This window comes from Xiphias gladius, chromosome 15 (genome assembly GCF_016859285.1).
Source record: "Xiphias gladius isolate SHS-SW01 ecotype Sanya breed wild chromosome 15, ASM1685928v1, whole genome shotgun sequence".
In the NCBI taxonomy this organism is placed as follows: domain Eukaryota; kingdom Metazoa; phylum Chordata; class Actinopteri; order Istiophoriformes; family Xiphiidae; genus Xiphias; species Xiphias gladius.
The window spans coordinates 7,294,725-7,312,880 of NC_053414.1; the positions used below are offsets into that span (position 1 = coordinate 7,294,725).

At 41.4% G+C, this 18,156-nt stretch overlaps 1 protein-coding gene and 1 long non-coding RNA gene across 4 annotated transcripts; both read left to right on the forward strand.

The window, feature by feature from the left end:
- Nucleotides 1–345: 345 nt before the first annotated feature.
- Nucleotides 346–8,485, forward strand: LOC120800757 (dnaJ homolog subfamily A member 3, mitochondrial-like). 3 transcript variants are annotated; one of them, XM_040147068.1, is made up of 12 exons: nt 346–572; nt 2,597–2,733; nt 3,015–3,098; nt 3,233–3,442; nt 3,633–3,785; nt 3,983–4,130; nt 4,404–4,468; nt 4,628–4,756; nt 5,718–5,833; nt 6,296–6,390; nt 6,593–6,731; nt 6,941–8,485. In XM_040147068.1, exons 1-11 carry the CDS (start codon nt 368–370, stop codon nt 6,715–6,717), a joined length of 1,467 nt encoding a protein of 488 aa, XP_040003002.1. In that variant the 5' UTR covers nt 346–367; the 3' UTR covers nt 6,718–6,731; nt 6,941–8,485. The 3 variants fall into 3 exon arrangements, with proteins under 3 accessions (XP_040003002.1, XP_040003003.1, XP_040003004.1); XM_040147069.1 differs by having other exon boundaries at nt 6,596–6,731; XM_040147070.1 differs by lacking the exon at nt 6,593–6,731.
- Nucleotides 8,486–11,272: 2,787 nt separating this feature from the next.
- Nucleotides 11,273–16,077, forward strand: LOC120800394. The gene is made up of 3 exons (XR_005708977.1): nt 11,273–11,348; nt 14,483–14,674; nt 14,888–16,077. It is a non-coding gene; the product is annotated as an uncharacterized LOC120800394 (long non-coding RNA).
- Nucleotides 16,078–18,156: the final 2,079 nt, after the last annotated feature.

Here is an 18,156-nt window from a genome sequence, read left to right on the forward strand (position 1 = left end):
AGTATTTTCCGCACCGGATAGCAGGTCAGGATGGAACCAGTCCTATTCTTCTTCTTCTTTTAATTTGCAAAGTATACTTTTAATTTGCAAAGTATACTTTTAATTTGCAAAGCATACTAGTTGTCAAATGAATGTAGTGGAGTAAAAAGTACAAGATTTCCACCTGCAACGTAGTGTAGTGCAATTATGAAGTAGCATAACATGGAAATAATGCATTAAAGTACAAGTAGCCTTTTTATCGTAAGTGCGGTACTTGAATAAGTGCAGTTAGTGTTATTCCATTACACAACAGTTAAACTTTTAATTTGATAAATTCTGATCACCCGCACATGCGCAGATCAGCTCTGACGCCGGTAGTGACGCGAAAATGGCGTCCTCCGCTACCCGGCTGACTACACGCTGGCTAGCGGCGACGGTTTCTTCTGGACACCGTAGCGGTCGTTTTCTCGTTGTCCCCGCCAGACATGCAGGAGTTTGTTCGGCGACGATATCGCAGGCGCACCGGGGTGGGGGAGCGGTCAGCCTGAGCTCCCGGACACGCGGAAATGCCGTGACATTGAGAGGACTGACAGGTGAGATAGCTAAATGTTAGCGCGACAGTCGAAGAGTTACGTACATGAGCAGTCACTTTTTTTTTTCGTGGTAACGCCAGCGGTCTGTATAAAGGTTCAGAGTCCAGTCGCCATGGCTTTGTGATGCGCAAACGTGAACACTAGAGCGTACAGCCACTGGCATAGTCCTCCGAGGCTGGTTAGCCCCGATGACGGAATGATGCAACTCTGCTCTCTGTTAGCTTTTGCAGTGTTTGTTACATCAGTGTGCTTGTCCCCGCACTGACCGGCCACATTTCCCGTGTGTCAGCATCGTTTGGCTCTCCATGGCCACGGTGAAGTTCATCTCGGCACAGTGCACTCAAGGTGGCAGTTTATTTAAGTCCTCCCTGTTTTGCATATTCACGAATAAAATGATGGTTTAACAGATCTCTTAAGTTGGTGTCAGACAGTATTAAGGCGTTGCCTAAAATTTCTAAAACGCTTTCACAAAAGTGAAGGGATTGGTCGCTCTGCACTGTAAGTTTAGCTTCTCTTAACTTTCCCCTTAAACGCGCAATATGTAATTTTCTCCCGGTAAATGGTCTCTCAGTCAAAACAACAACACAAGGCGGGGTTTTGTGACGTCGTGAAGTAGCAGGGGATCATGGGAGTTGTTGTCTTCAGCACCATTGCCGTCATTGCAGTCAGCTTCTCCCGGTTAGGATCCCTTCGGTTGTCGTTTTTCAGGATTTTGTTTGTTTTTTTTTTTGTCGTTATTTGTTTTACCGGGAGCCGGATTATCCCTAGAGGTCTCCTCCTCTCCAAAACAAACTGACCAGGCGATTAAGGTCGATAAAAACACCGAATAAAGCAGTTTCACGTTAAAAATCAGCGTTTCTCCGACGCAATTCGGCGGACACGGGGTCTCGGAGGGTTTGCGCCGCCAACCGCCGCTAACGGTTGCTCAGCTTGTTTCTCTGATAACTTTAAATCCAGACATCCGATGACTAAAATCATTGTTGAATTAATGTACGTTTTCCAGGTGTAAAGCAACTAATTAAATTTAATACATGCCGTTAAGTAGGAGTTGTAGTATTATAGATCTCTTAGACTTTTAAAAGGGAGAAAATCACTTTTTGTTCAACTCCTTTAGGGCTGCAAGTAACAGTTATATTTTTTATCAATTAATCTGGAAGTTATTTGCTCAATTTAATATTTTAGTATATAAAATGTTAGAAAGTAGTGAAAATGCCTGTTATAACATCCTAGCCCAAGTTGATGTCTTCAAATGTCTTGTTTTGTTGGTCTATAATTACAAAGATATTCAGTTTACCATCATGTATGAGAAAGAAAAGAATTAAATCCAGAAATCTGAGAAGCTAGAATCAGCAACTGTTTGACATTTTTCCTTAAAAAAATGACTTAAATTAATATTTGATTATTAAAATAATTGCCGATTAATTTTCTGTCAGACCACTAATCGATTGATTGACTAATAGAGCTCTACGCTCCTCTGTTGCAGTGTATTATGAGGTGCATACACGAAAGGGTATTATCATGCATTCATAAACTTTGACGTATTATAGGCGTGAAGACCACTGACAACATCAAAAAAAGTTCTTTCGGGTTGAGGCAGTTATAGAGAGAGCTCCCGTCATGAACAATGCGACAGTAGTGCAAAACTAAATTGAGCCATACTTCACAGTGAGCCTTTGTACTTTTGTTACTTTGTCCATTCAATTCTAAAAAATAAATATGTTCAGAATGTGATTATGAAATCAATTTCTTTTGACACATTTATATTTAAGGGAGTAGTATTCAGTTGTGATTAATTAAGACATCTGAGTACGTGATCAATTCCTTTGTACTGTGAGTGGACTCCAGTGATTCTCTATATGGTACAATTGTGCCGAGCAAAGAGGTGGTCATGAATTTGGATGTAATTTTACGTAACTTGCTGACATGTCACATAAGATCCCTCATTAAATATTGCAGATATCTCCTCCGCGTCTAAATGTAGTACCCCTAATTAAATACACCCTTTTGTATCCTTTTCCCTGCAGTGGTGAGACTTCCCCATGTCACTACCGGCCACTCTTTCCACACCAGCAGCAAGTTGGCAAACAAGCAGGACTTCTATGAAGTCTTGGGTGTCTCCCGCACTGCCTCACAAAAGGACATCAAAAAGGCTTACTACCAGGTCAGAGATGCACTTTTTAATTGAACTGCTAATACCTACATAGTTTACTAGTGTCTCATTATTTGTTTTAAATAGAGAGTGAAAGTGGCTAAAAAGAGCTTTGTTGGTACATCATGAGATGTAATAAAGCAACAGGATCATGAGGCCCCAATACCTTAAGTGTTAGACAGCTAGTGGATACATCTGGAAAAAGTTTTAATCCGATGCCTTCTCACTCCTGCCCTTGTCTTGACTCCCACTCTTTGGTCCGTCTCCATTAATGTTTAACCGTCCCTCACCAGTTGGCAAAGAAATACCACCCGGATACCAACCCAGATGACCCAGAGGCCAAAGAGAAGTTCGCCAAACTGGCCGAAGCCTATGAGGTACAAAACAAGTTACATAACGGAGTCCAGAATATCCTCTCCTGTTGTGCGCAAGATAGATGACAAGGAGAATCATTAAATGACGGTACTCAGAGCTTGGCAAAAACCCACAGATTTGCTCTTCTGGCATACAGATACTGAGTGATGACGTGAAGAGGAAGCAGTATGACACATACGGAGCAGCAGGCTTCGACCCCAGTCGAGCTGGGGCAGGCCAGCAGCAGTACTACAGAGCCGGTGGGACCAGTATAGACCCAGAGGAGCTCTTCAGGAAGATCTTTGGAGAGTTTACCGGAGGAATGGGCTTCGGAGATATCCACAGCATGTTTGAACAAAGGCCCGAGGTGAGAACTTGCAACTCTGTATCGTCTACAGGTTTTGAAATTTAACTTTAAACCATTATTTTACATGCAAGTTTTTAATTTTGCTATTTAAACCTTTTATTGTTATTTAGATGAGGAATTAGTTGAGCATACGTCATTGAAATGTGAATGCCAGTTTAAGTGTAAATCCGTTTCTTCTGTCTTTCCACAGTTTGTGATGGAGCTTACGTTTGCAGAGGCAGCGAAGGGCGCGAACAAGGAACTTAGTGTGAACCTCGATGATGCCTGCCCAAGGTGTGATGGAAAGGGCAGTGAGCCAGGCACCAAGGTGTCACATTGTCACTACTGCAACGGCACTGGCATGGTGAGTTTCAGAGCAAGATGTTTATGTGACGTAGTCAGCTGGGCCACTGCCCTTTAACTTGTGGTGCTGTGTTTAAGCTCTTCAGGCTTTAGTTGTTTCCTCAGTTGGATTCCCTCTCAGGAGTTTACCCGCCTGTTCCACGGTGCTTATCAGTCAGCTACTATACAGTATATTACCCTCCGTGTCGCCCCCTGCAGGAGTCGATCAACACAGGTCCGTTCATGATGCGCACCACCTGTCGACGCTGCGGCGGGAAGGGATCCATTATAACCACGCCCTGTGCTCTGTGCCGGGGTTCAGGCCAGACCAAGAAGAGGCAGGCGGTCACTGTGCCCGTACCTGCTGGTAGGTTTTCATCCTGGAATCTCACAAGTGAGGGATAAAAGCAGGAACAAATTCAGAGATCTGTTTCTTTGTTGTTGTTTTTTTTGCATGACTTAACTCTAATGTGTATATTAACTTCCGCTGAACTTAATGATCCTTAGGGATTCACAGCATTATTTAATCTTGTGATAATCTGTGTACCCAGCTTTAGAACTTTCCGACTTGAATTTGGAAGATGTTATATAATGACAAATACACCAAGCCATTAATAAATTATGTGATGTCTTCTTACAGGTGTGGAAGATGGTCAGACAGTGCGCATGTCAGTAGGGACAAGAGAAATCCTCATTACATTCAGGGTAATTTTTTACTGTCACTGATGTTAAATTTAAATGTAATTTTTCGTCATTTTTGTTAGCTTAATAGCATTTTAGGAGGCACTGAATGAATACTATAGTAATACTGAAATTTTATGTTAAAAGTATTTGATGTGTTATATTTCAAATGTCTGTGTTCAGGTCCAGAGGAGCCCAGTGTTCAGACGCAATGGAGCAGACATCCACTCAGACACGCCGATTTCTGTAGCTCAAGCCATCCTGGGGGGCTCCACCACGGCACAGGGCCTCTACCAAACCATCAATATAGTGGTGAGTAAGCAGCAGGGCATATGGATGATAGTACGCAGCATTACTCCTCAAGTTCACCCATCAGAAAACTGAAATGTCAGCGTTTAGAATGATCAGTCAAGTCAAGTCAAGTCAGGTCAGTTTATTTATAGAGCACATTTATAAACAAGAAATGTTGACCAGCGTGCTTCACGAAGACATGGAATTATGAGATTGTTTAATTACAATCAAATTTTTAAAAAAAGGAATGATTTAAAAAAAAAAAAAAAAAAAAAGACATAAATAAAGGGATATAAGTAAATCAATGAAAGCATAGAATATCTGGATAAAATCACAAAACAATACAACACCGTTGCAAAAGTCAAAACATACAAATATTAAAACAGAATGTGATCAGTCCTGCCTCCAGCACAGATGGATCTAGATTAAGTTTTTTGATCAGCGCCAATGTTACAGCATGTTTAAAGCAAGATGGGACATAGCCCTTGATTAGGAGCAGCTAGTTATTGATAAAATACACGGCCCGACAATGTCCAGGACTTCATTAATTAGCCATTAGGGAATAATGTCTGAGTCACATGTACTGGGGGTTCATATGTGAAATGGTATGTGTCAGAGAGGAGAGAGAAATCGGTTCAAAGTTGATGAGAACTGAGGAGCATGAGTTTAATTATGACAGATGGTAGGAGGGGGCTGAAATGTGGGACCGAATAATGTCAATGTTGTTAACAAAAAAATCGTAGAAAATGTTCACAGGTATCACGTGTCGCTCCAGGACTGTTTGTGACTGCAGGGTTGAGCACTGTTTTTCCCTAGAATTCCCTGCCAACTGTCTGTCTATTTCCTGAGCACCATGGTACTAGTGTGGTGTTAGACTTCACAGCTGAACGAAGACCACAAACATTTCCTCCCCCAGAGTTTCAGCAGAGCAAACCTCTGTTGTCTGTCTCTCTGTTTCAAAGTCTACTCTCTGTCTTTTCAGATTCCCCCCAGTTGCCCGGCTGATCAGGTGATCCGGCTGCAGGGGAAAGGCATTCGGAGGATGAACAGCTACAGCTACGGAGATCATTATGTTCACATCAAGATCAGAATGCCCAAGTAAGACGCACCTACAACGACATGCTATAAATGCGTGTTAGACCCCTCAGGAAGCCTAGCTGGCCTAGATTAATATGACAATCCCGCTTATTTTCGTGACAATATTATTACAATAACTATTTGTTGTTTGAACAAAATATTCTGACCGCACTACTGGCATTTTAAATCAAAACTATGATTTTTTTCATTTTAGACTTTAAAATTACTTCGTATTAAAATATCACTATATGTGTATGACTTTATCAGCAAGACATCTAGAATTTTCCATGTAAAGTAATGGTGCAGCCATTAAAAAAAAAAAAAGTGTCTTAGGTGCATCTTCATCAACAGTGTAAGGCAAAGGCAGGAAGATACCATTGTCTCCTTCAGTCCATCTTATGTCCTTAAACTGTGAAGTGGATCTGTGAAGAATTATACATGATTCAGTTTCATTGTGTTTCTGGTGTGTTGTTTTTCCTGCAGGAAGCTGACTCGAAGGCAGCGCTCTCTGTTGCTCAGCTATGCTGAGGAGGAGACGGACGTGCAGGGAACCGTCAATGGTGTCAGTCCCTCTGCAGGTCAGGTCTCAGAGTTCAGCTCCACCGTTCAATCAAAACACCACTCCACCCTAGTATGCAGATACACGCACGCACACAGACAGACAGACAGTCAGTCAGTCAGTCAGTCAGTCAGTCAGTCAGTCCCTGTGCTCTAGGCTCTTTTGATGCAGTCAGCTGTAGCATCGGCAGCTGGGCTGATGCAGTGCGTTTCTGTGTCCAGGAGGGGGCAGCAGCACTTCGGGATCTGGTGCGAAGACGACCAGCTCAGAGGAGGGACAGGAAAAGCAGCAGGAGCAAAAGGAGGAGGGAGGCTTCCTCTCTAAACTAAAGAAAATGTTTAGCTGACACTCAAGCTGCAGGTGGGAGATTTGAACATCTCACTCCTTCCCTGATAGACGTATTGATTAGAACTGAATGATCTTTTACTTAACATAAACGTAAACAGTACACTGAGACATCATCTGCAGGGTATTGGTGGTAAACTTTCTGTACCACATCTGCTCTTCTGTGTCTATAGTTTAAAGAGCGTCAGTTATTTCATTTTAATATACGTTCTACTGTTTTACAGGTAAAAAAGCAACATGGTGAAGGAAGACAAGAAATCCACTGACTGGACCTCCATGCTGTCTCCTCTTGCTTTGGGGATTGAGCAAGGAGGAGGAAGAGAATGGAATAACGATATTCGTGTTGACACAGTCACACATCGTTGAAGTTGGTAAACAGGCCACGTAGACGCCAGGTCCACCCTCACAACCCACTGGCCCCTCACCACAGACAGGTGCCCGGCTGAGAAACTCAAGAACTGCTGGGAGACGAACAAGATGGCGACTACAGATCACTAGTGTGGTGTAACTCCCCTCCCTGCGTACTGCGTTTGAAACTTTTACTGCTCCTTTAGTCATCAGTCAGATGCTTTACAGTCACACTGATGAGCCATTAAAGTGATGACCAAAGATCACACTCAGTCAAAACAGTGATTCAGGCAGTTGAAAATGGATTGTAACTGGATGAGAGGCACTGAATTCTATGGGTTTTAGGAAGTAAATTATAACGTGACAGTTTTCTTATTTTTTATCTGTAACACTTCTTATGGGTCCCACAGTGTCCTAATCATCATCAAGAACTGTTATGTAACTGTAAGACCCTGTTTACACCGGGCATTAACCGGTGTCTTGGGTGATCGGGTCAGAGGTGGTCAGCGCTGTTGAACGATGTAACAGGAAAAATGCGTCACATCAATGCGGGACACGGGGGGTTGATTTGGTGATGTGTCTTGCCTCTCTACTTGTAATTGGATCACCCAAGACGCACGTTAACGCCAGGTGTAAACAGGCTATATGTTCTTCGGCAAGTTCCTGAAAAGGACTTTGTAATTTGGTACTAATTATCAATTTGGTTCAAACGTGGGCAGTGTTCAGTTGATACCCTTTCAGTTAAAAACGATAATTTTCTAGTGTACCCTTGACAGTGAGCATGCAGCAATGTGAAATTTGTCTACAGTACAACATACAATTCAACAAATGTAGAGGATATAGTCGCCAGTCCAATCAATGAATATTTACATGGGTTTAAATGGATCTCTGAAAGTTTTTCCAGTCATTGAGATTTTCGTGGTTCTTTGAAAGGAATGTGTCTGTAAATCAACAACTGTTGATGAACTCAACTCACTGTATTTCTGTTGTTTTCTATGTACATTTCGATATTTTATAATTTACTGGCACTTTCTTAAAATCTTCATAAAATAATGGGGAGTTACAGCGTATTGTCTAAGAAGATTGTCTCTATATTCTTTGTCATTAGTACCAAATTTCATGATTCTTTCTAGGAATCCCGATTCTTATTCCGTAAAATAATGTGTTACCTACCCCCCCATTTCAAGCTTTACTGGCTGTTAAACACATTCCAGTACTGTTAAATATACTGGGATATTTCATTGTTTTAACAAGGAATGAAGACAGGTGGAAAACGGGAACCCTGATCTTCGATATTTGTTACTGTCAAAAGCAGACTTAGTTGTTCTCATTATGGTTTGTTGCATCTGTGCGTGGCAACAAAACTGTGCAGAAACCCTATTTAAATAAATGCTTAAATATTAAAAGTTATTTTTTTCGGCTTTTTTCATTTAGTTCAGTCAATGTGTTTTAAACTAAGCCTGAAGATTTTAACTGTAATACTGAAACTCGGCAATAGAAAGCGCCGTTGAGTCGATAACGTCGCGATCAACCCTCGCTCAGTGCAACTTTCTGTGACACCCACACGCTCAAACTGCAGGCCTCTGACTGTTTGAAGCTTTTGTGAGGGTCACCGGGAGCATCTCAGATCGGGGTTTTCCAACTGTGCTCGGACTAATAGGACTTGTGGTGCCTCCCCAGGGAGCGTTATGATTTAATTTGAAGTCACGCTTATATGCAGGTGGCTGTGTTTTTCATAAAGTTCCAAGGTATATTCTCTGTTCTTTTTGGTTTATAAATATGAAAAACGGAAGTAGCAGGTCACCATGTTACTCAGTAAAATAGTGGTGTTAAAGGATGAGTGTGCAGTATGTACATTTTACAGGAATGTGTCTACCAACCTTCCTCTCAGCCTTTATCTGGACAGATGAGCTGGATTCTTTCAGCAGCGTTTCAAGACTTTACTACTGAAGCAGAATCACTCCATATTTCTTATGTTGGAAGCAGGCGGAAGAACTTTGTGATCAATAATCTGTAAAAATATTTGCAAATGCCCGTCATTTCTTTGAGTCTTTCTTTAACTAGAGAGTTAAAGTGCATATTTGGTACATGCCTTTGAAGCACTCTCAGTATTTCTGACGGTGGCTGCAGATACTGTGGAGAGCAGCGTATTCAGTGGTTTTACATGACTAGTGGCCCCCTTGTTCATAGCAGGTTAACCTTGGTCACCTCCACCTCTCAGAGAGGAAGATAATGTGTTTGTTGCAAAGCAACGCTGCCGAAAACAGATGATGTGAATACATCCATGCACATGTACAGTGGGGTCCAAACGTTTGAGAAAAGTCTGATAGCACTTTCCCCTTCAAGTGAATATTAAATATTAAATATTAAATAGTTTTAAGCCTCGATCGCGTCACATGAGATATTGATGCTTGTAGGGTGGGCATCGCTCGCTAATCTAACAGTCTAGTATGTTTCCTTCTTTTTTTTTTCTGTTTTTCTCTCTCTCTCAAAATATCTGGACATGAATCTAATTTGATGATCAAGTTAAATCCATGTTTAGATGAAAACTTTTCATTCCTTGGATAAACGTACCGTACATTCCGAACTAGAATCCAATGCGGGGACTACTCCCTCTTTAGAAGCCACGAAGGCACTACGGACTAGACGTAAAACCACTGAACTGAACAAAACAGGTTCATCTCTGCCAAGTATGGTAAATGCACAGAGGCTAGTCTTGGTTGCACCAGGGGCAGAGACAGATATGTTAAACACTAGAATGTGCAGCGTATTGTGCGCGGTACATTGAGGGGTAACAAGAGCTCACAAATAACAAAATTACTGGACAGTACGAGGCTTGGTGCATGCAGTAGAAATCCCATACTTTCGAGACCAGTTTAGCACGATCGTTAAATCAGAAGATAACATTAAATTCAGTTCTTAAGAGCCCAGGCCAATAGCCCAAGCCTCACTTTCCCCTCTATTGAACCAGAAATACTCTACTTTTCCAATCAGCATCTGAATAACTTGCGGTTCAATCAATGTTCCACACCAGATAAACAATACATACTTCACAAGTAAACATCTGGGAACAACTTGTGGCCGCAGTGTCAAAAGCTTAAATACTTTGGCTGGAATAATCTCGGAAGTGAGGATAAATGAGGGAAGCTTCTTCTCCTCCTCTTACTGTACTGAAAGTCCTGACCACCTTTACTCTGACTGTTCAGTGCCAGAAGTAGAAAGTGGAGATTATAAGACGAGTGTCACTTAAAAGAGAAACCGAGATAAAAATAAAAGTTGAAAAAAAAAAAACGGAGAGTTGATAACATCACGTTACATCACATCAGCAGCTAAATTTAAAGTTCAGTTAAAGCAGCGTGAACTTCCTCTTTCCCTTTCTGAGATTTTGGGATGTGGCAAATCCCCACCATTCCCAGTCATTATGATGTCATCTTAACTGTAAATCACTCAGGCTCAATCAGTATAGTACGTGGCGATGAACGGGTTGCTAGATTGCATCTTACTCACCCTTCTAAATCCTTCGGGGTTGAAAAACCGCTTTGTTTTCAGGACTAAACCAAGCGTCCCCTTTTTTTTCTCCTCTTCTGGGATGGAGAAAAAAAAGGGATTTTATGTAAGAGAGGATATTTTCTTTTACAGTCTGTGCCTACTAGCTATTCTAGATGTAAATATAAAATGCATGTATTACATCAGTACGATTTACTTCAGGAATACTTGCAGTGGTACCAAAAGACGCCTACATACACTTCCATGACACTACATTATTATACTGAAATATAATCATATACAGTATTCATGCAAGTCATGTGTAGCCTAAGTTAACTTAAACATCCAAAACTTTCAGCAAAAAATTAAGTGAAGTGAGAGTTTGTTCCTTCAGACATTTGAAAGCTGCTGTTTTAGGTCATGTAGAACACATTATGACATTCTGCGACATTGTCAAGGAAAAGCTTCACTCCAAAGCCGTGATAAAATGGACAATAGGCTATAAAATGCATTTTGTTTTCAGCCTCGACCAGATCAAACAAGCGACATTTTCTGTCCTCCTTTGGAACTGAATGAAAGCGTTGAGTTTCCACAACTAGAGGATGTGTCAGGTTACGGGTGAGATAATGATCTAGGTGATAATTAGACTTCAGAACAGTAATTAGAGCAGTAATTCAACCCCCTCACCCCCACCACCCCCGTAGTCCAGCCAACATGATACAGTCTGAGTTCCCCGTGCTATGGAGCCCATTGGATGCTCTCACTTCCTGCTTGACAGTTTGGACACACGACTAACAGGTAACATGGATGAGAGCTCATGCAAACAAACCTTCGGGTGATTGAAAGTGAATGCAAATTGAGTTAGATTGAATGCGAATGTGAACAAATGTATGTATAGTTATCCCGTGAACAATGTGAATGATGACAGTGTGCATACTGAAATGATTCCAAACAATTTTTGTTAGCAGTTTAGCATGCTAAACTCCATGAGTTCACTGAGCTAACCTAGCCTCAGGCCTTGAGCTGAGCCTAACTGCACAACCAGAACTGCAGCAACTCCATATTGCTGGCCAGTACAAGGGTGTATCTGGGCAGTCTGCAGTAGGGGCCCGGGTTGGCACTGTGACAGTCATGACTTACGCAATCAGTAGTCTATAATGCAACCAACATATGTGCGTAATGTTCAGGCACCCTGCGCTGCCTGTTAGTTTTTAAGATCTTCCGGCTGATACTGCAATCTGATAGAAGCTTCCCTGTGTTTCATCAACATCGCTTAAATTCATTATTATTACTCGCATATTTAAGCTGATAGGAAATGGGTTCCATATGTTCAAACTGCTTATAGTTCATAATTACATCAGGGCTGTACAGTTACATCCAACATTTCGTAAATATTAATGCTGTATGTGGTGGAAAGAACTTCACTTCCATAGTGTGAATATTAAATGGTAGTGGCTCTTAAATCAGATTTTATTCTGTAACATTATCAAGGGGTGTTTCATTTTTCACTTGTATTTATTTTGATAACACTTTAACATAAGTGATTTTGGTGTTTTCTCTTTTATTTCGTTGAATACATGTTCCCCCGAGGGTACAAATAATCTTGGACCTTTTCATGCCGTTAAAAGTCTTTCCGAACCAAATAGGACAGTGTCAAAGAATGGCACCAAACTAAAAGCAACTTCCTGAAAAGCTCAGTAGGGCAGGAGATACAAAGCTTCTAGTCAAAAGCTCGGCATTCAAATCCGCAGCTGTACAGTATGTTAGCAGCTGAGTGGGAACAGACAAACGGCAAAGACCTTTACAACGTGATTAAGTGACAGATTTTGTCCCCGAGAGCCAGACTTCATCAAAGTCAAAAAAAAGAGGCACCTTAATCTTGGACGTAATGGCCAACTTTTGAACTTCTGTTGGCATAAAGGCAGAAATCCGTATGGACCCTTAGCTATACAAACAGATAAAAGCTCCTGTCTGCCAGTCATGTGTGACTGACAGCTGGTTGCTGTGAGTAACTGGGAAAAGTAGGAAGGCATCATGTGGAGTCATAATAGAGTTTCTCACTTTAGCATTACCGTACAAACGGCCTCGCAGCTTCTCACAGGGCAGCACAAAAAGGTTAAAAGTAGAGTGTGGAGGGTAATTGGCGTTGTAGGGTGCTCTTGTGTTACTATTGCAGGCTAATGGATAATTATATTTTGAGCGCCAGGATGCTGTCTGTGTGAGCAAAAAGACAGAGATTGAATACACATTGTAATTGCTCATTTGTGACAGGAAGCCCTGCCGGCATTATATAGCATGAATGTATGGAAGTCTCCCAGCGACAGCGCGCGAGATTTAGTAGCCTCCATGCCTGGAAGCAGCCGATCCTAAGCCTGGTTTACCAGGATTATTCACTAGTGCGGCTGGTCTTTCCACTGGGGAGAAAAGGGTTTGTTTTATGTGGCCGAGCACTAAGCATGGGATTTGTCTACTTTGTTCCCAGTGGGCTCACTGGGTCTTGAGGACATTTGAGGTTATAAATGGGCCCTAAGGCTCCTCGTCCCTGGAAGGAAGTGAGGCAGGGGATGGGACCTGGATGGCGAAATAATCCTTTTAACAAGTGAATGACCCACAAAAAAAAAACAACCGCAGACAGGAATTTTTTATGTGGATGTACAAAACACAAATAAATAGGATTTAATCTCAAATGTCTGTCGTGTATAATTGGAAGATGATGTCAGTCTGCTTCAAACAAAGTGCTTGTTGGATGGTTGAACGGCATATAAAACTCCCTCCCCGCCCAACTTTCCAACATTGGAATTGCAGGGTTTTGTCTGGCAATTTTTGTAACTGTCCGATCCGACAATCCAACAAGCATGCCCACTTCAGGCGGCAGCGGGCTAGGTGTGCAGAGGTGAGAAAGCAGGCAGGATTTGAGCTTTAACTACTCAAGTCACTTTTTGTTTGTACAACTTAGTGCAAAACTGTCAATCCCCTTTGAAAAGAGTGTGCCCTGTTATCGCCGTTTGTACTGTCCATCGCATCTAACCCCCCTTTATGATGTCAGGCTTTTTTGCACCGCCCTCGAGTGTGCCAAAACTTTCGCCCTTAGATGTGTTCCGACGGCACTTCGTATGAGCTAGTTCTTTTGAAGCACACTGACCCCAGAAATCAAATCCCTACAGCCACGTGATACTAGAGCCAGGGGACGGTTAATTTAACTTGGCATAAAGACTGGAAACATGGAGACGCAGCTAGCCAGTTACCCCTACCAGCAGCTCTAAAGCTTGTAAATTAACACGTTTATATCTTGTTTATTTAAGCGTACCAAAGCAGCTTGTAAAAATATCCCGTTCTGGTTATGTGCTAGATGATTGCTTCATTCATTTCAGTGATTTCCTGGGGTTCTGGCACGTAATGCCCTGTAAAACCCCAAGTTATTGTTTTTTTATAGTACAGTTTTCATACAGATCAAACAAAACAGATGCAAAACATGAATTTGTGAGCTTTAGAGCTTTTCAGGCTGACTGTTTCCTCCTGGTTCTAGATTTTATGGTAAGTTAAGCTAAATGGCTGTTGGCTAGCCAACAGTTATATAGAGATAGATATAGAGATAGATAGATAGATAGATAGATATATATATATAGAGTGAGATCTATATATCTATATAAATATATATAATATATATATATATATATATATATATATATATATATATGATATAATAAAAAGGACATACAAGAGTGGTATCAGTCTTCTCCTTTCACATGTGGGAAAGCAAATAAGCATATTTCTGTCCAAAGATGGCAAACTATTCCTTTACTGATTTTAGTGTTTCATGTCATCTCATTTTTTGACGGCTGTGTGTTCTTAGTTTTACAGCATGGTGTATATATTTCTGGGCCTGTTTTCTGCCTTGGTGTGCTAAAGCAATTCTCTGTTGACCCCTCCAGGGAGACAAAAGACACAGCTGACTGCCGAGCAACGTGCTTGGCGTTGGCAGACATCGCTGTAATGCTTCAGGAGACTTCGGCAGGAAGGAGGCTTGTTTACATGGAGCTTGAACCCGGTTCTACTCAACTACCAACCCACAAGGCCTCGCTGTGTGTTGCCAACATCTCCTGCCGTAGAGCCTTGTTATTAAGGTTTGATCTCTACCTCCTTATTTCTTGTAGTTTTCTAGATAAATGTGTCAGGTCCTAAATTGAATAAAAGGTTTAGGATCTGGCTTATTACACTAGTCATCTGAGCACTCTGAGACTGCAGAGAGCAGAAAGAAGGGCAAGAGTGAGTAATCCAAATCAGATTAGTCAGTGATTCATTCTGTAATCACAGCCTCCAAACTTGCATTTTTGCAGACCAACGGATATTGGCATCCAGGGACTGGAGGCCATAATCACAGGGGATAGATCTGCACCAAGCAGTGGGCCAACTCAGAGATATTTCATTACTGATCCAGTAACCATCATTTACTTGTGTGTGTGTGTGTGTGTGTAAGGCTAAAGGGTAACATTTGTTCTTGCCTGTTTCCCATTTTCCCTCAATCAGAGGAACCTCTTGTCCAATTTCACCATCCCCTTACTTCCACCCCCATCCTCCACTAATTAGGGTTCCAGATCACTGCCACATGCATGTGGGCTGACAGCGGTGTGTGTGTGTGTGTGTGTGTGTGTGTGTGCGCGCGAGTGTGCACGTATGTATATTTATGTTCATCTCAAGGGGTCAAGGAGATGTTCCTTGCCTCACTAACTATTAAAAGGCTGACCCCAGATTTAGTCTCAGATTACTAGATTGCCAAATGTTTTCCACATGGTCTTTCCATATCAATCTAGAGCTCGTTGGCCCATGTTCTGGCTTGGCCCCTCGTCGTCCCACTCTCACCCGACTACAGAAACACAATGCCATAGCACACAAATGGATGACTTCATGCCTCGTAATGTTTTTCAGACGTTTCCCTCAGATTTGTAATGTTGACTGAGAAGCAGTGTTCGCTCTTAACCCGGCTACCAATTTGCCTGCCTGATTTATAGTTGTGCTGTGAAAAGGAGGATATCGGGGTGAAATCATGGGTTCCTGTGGTTGGAGGATTGTTGTATGAAACCAGCAGCCCTTTATTCAGGCAGCCGATTGGAGGCCCCTCAGTTTAGCCAAAAACAAAATGTGCTAAAATGATTTGGAACTGGACTGAGGCAGGTGTGTCTGTGTGTTTCTGTGTGTGTCTGTGTCTCTGTGTGTGTGTGTGTGTGGGTGTGTGTGTGGTTAAAATGTACGGTATGTTCATTATTTACAGACTTTTTATCAATATAATTTATTCTTAACCCACAAATTATGTAATATTTTTGTCAAATTATTATACCAGAGTCAGAGCCAGTTTTAGCTCTTTAATCTCAAATTAGGAAATCTCTACTGTACATTTTTGCTAATTGTTGATATTGTTCAAGCTATACAGGTTTCTACTTCAGGTATCCACTGGTTTCCATTTTGTTATTGTACATTATGACAATCAATTATCAAAATTTGTGAAACTTGCTTAAATTGTGTGATGCAGTTTGAGTACACACTCACGTTTTAATAAAATGAATGTATCTCAAACAAAAGATGAAAAGACTTGATGTTCGTGATGATGGATTACACAACTGGAGCAATTTTCCAGAGTCTTATAATTGGTTTTCATACCCTGCAGAAATAAATGGAAATTAATGGCTAACTGGACCACGAGACTTGAGGGGGGGAAAAAACACAGCAGCATGTCCTCATAATGATTTATAAGCATATGAAAATGGGAAACTCCGAAGGACATTTTGTGGGTTTTTTTGTTTTTTCTTTCAAATATTTTTTTTTTTTTACAAAATATGGTGCATAAGAGGAAACGCAAAGTGATCTCAATGATTTGGATTTTCCCTTGGATTTTGTCACTAACTGCAATTTTAGTAAAATGACTCGTAATATTGATTCATGCAATACACACGCACAGTGCATTCATAGTAACTAATTATATGTATACTGTATATTCTTTGAGGATGCAACCAGTGCTGGTGTACTTGTAGTACAGAAGGGGTCCTGAAGTTTATGTAGCCATACAGATGCGTGCAGCTGCATGGGAATTTATCAGGTTCATGTTTATTTAAATACGTACATATGTGCATGCATGTTTCTGCACGCACCTCTGCACGTGTCATGACCTTAATATCGTCAGACTCTCAGTCCCTGGGAGAAACTGACCAGACTGCACTGCACGCACTAATCATTCAGTTAAGGAAAAATGTCTCCTGCTGTCTCTCCCACCCACTCGCTCCCCGGGCCAGTCTCTTCTGCTGGTTTTTGTCGGCCTCATGGCAAACAACCCCTGCTATAAATCACACGGCGTTAGCCGTGCGGTCAGCAACAGGCACAGCATGACGTATTATTACTAACTGCAGCCAGTTATGGTAAATCTGACTGCTGTTTAGAAGGAGGGATTGTGGTATTGAGGAGGTGTGTGTTGTGTTGTGTTGTGTTGTGTTGTGTTAGATGTAGCTTTGGACTATTGATAGGCCCTCAACCCAAGATCTTAATGTTCATATTCAGACTGAAATGTAGTGTCTACGTTCCTATAGTAGTAGTGTAGTGTCTGAAGCCCTATGTGATAAGTAATCCATAAAATATAGCATCTGTGGAGTGCAGTTATTTTTCATAACTGCACATGTTGGGGTCCATTATCCTGTTTTTTAGCTCAATGTTTATTCTTCAGTTACAGTTAGCTTAGCTTAGCAATCGGCCATTTGGCTTTTGGCTTCAGCCTCATATCATCTCATCTAACTCTCAAAATATCAACCAGTTCCCACTAAGGTGAGATTGTTTTGTCAACTGCTTAAGTATTGCTTATTCATTTTGAGGCAATACCCTTTTTTTTTTGAAGGAGAACTTTGTGTAGACTTCCAGTGTAATATTTTAAAACGCTGATCTCTGCTGCTATTTCAACTGTGTGCTTATTCCCAGGTAATGTATACTCTCTCAGGCCCCATGGCCACAATGTAATGCCTTTTTAACTGCTATTTATGTGCTGTGAAACTCTATAAGCTGTCAGTGTGCCTCAGCAAGAATGCAAGACAATATTGTCTATTGCTCTGGCAACATTAAAAATATCTTCATTCTAGCGGACGCTGCAATCACAGATTTCCACAACGGAGCAGCCTGGACGTCTTCGGCAGCAGGGTTGTAGCCGACTGGGTGGGTGGGGTCTGTTTGATTTATCATCTCTGCAACAAGCCAGAACTTTTGTGTTGGGTCAGGAACGCAACCCAACCCCTTCTGATTGTTCCCATGCCGCAGGTGTGGTTCCAATCTCACTGGACTATTATCTATTTGATTTTTTTTGTTGTTGTTTGTTTTAGAAATTTAGCTAACCTTTTTTTGACCGGCATATTAAATTATGGAGACATTATTTACAATGATAGTCTGGCAAGAGGCAAAACTGCTTTTGTTGAGGAATTTGGGAAAAGGGAAAAAGAAAATAGACAAAAGGATAGCAGCTGAGCAGAGGCCAGTAGAAAAAAAATCAAACTAAAGCTGGAAGGACACACTCTAGAATTTTGAGATAGAAAATAAAATATTGCTATAAAGTAATATTGTTAAAACGTAACATCAT

Coding starts and splice junctions, on each gene's coding strand:
- LOC120800757 (XM_040147068.1), top strand. CDS start 368: ATGGCGTCCTCCGCTACCCGGCTGACTACACGCTGGCTAGCGGCGACG. Junction 4,469..4,627: donor AAATCCTCATTACATTCAGG/GTAATTTTTTAC, acceptor GTCTGTGTTCAG/GTCCAGAGGAGCCCAGTGTT. Junction 4,757..5,717: donor ACCAAACCATCAATATAGTG/GTGAGTAAGCAG, acceptor CTGTCTTTTCAG/ATTCCCCCCAGTTGCCCGGC.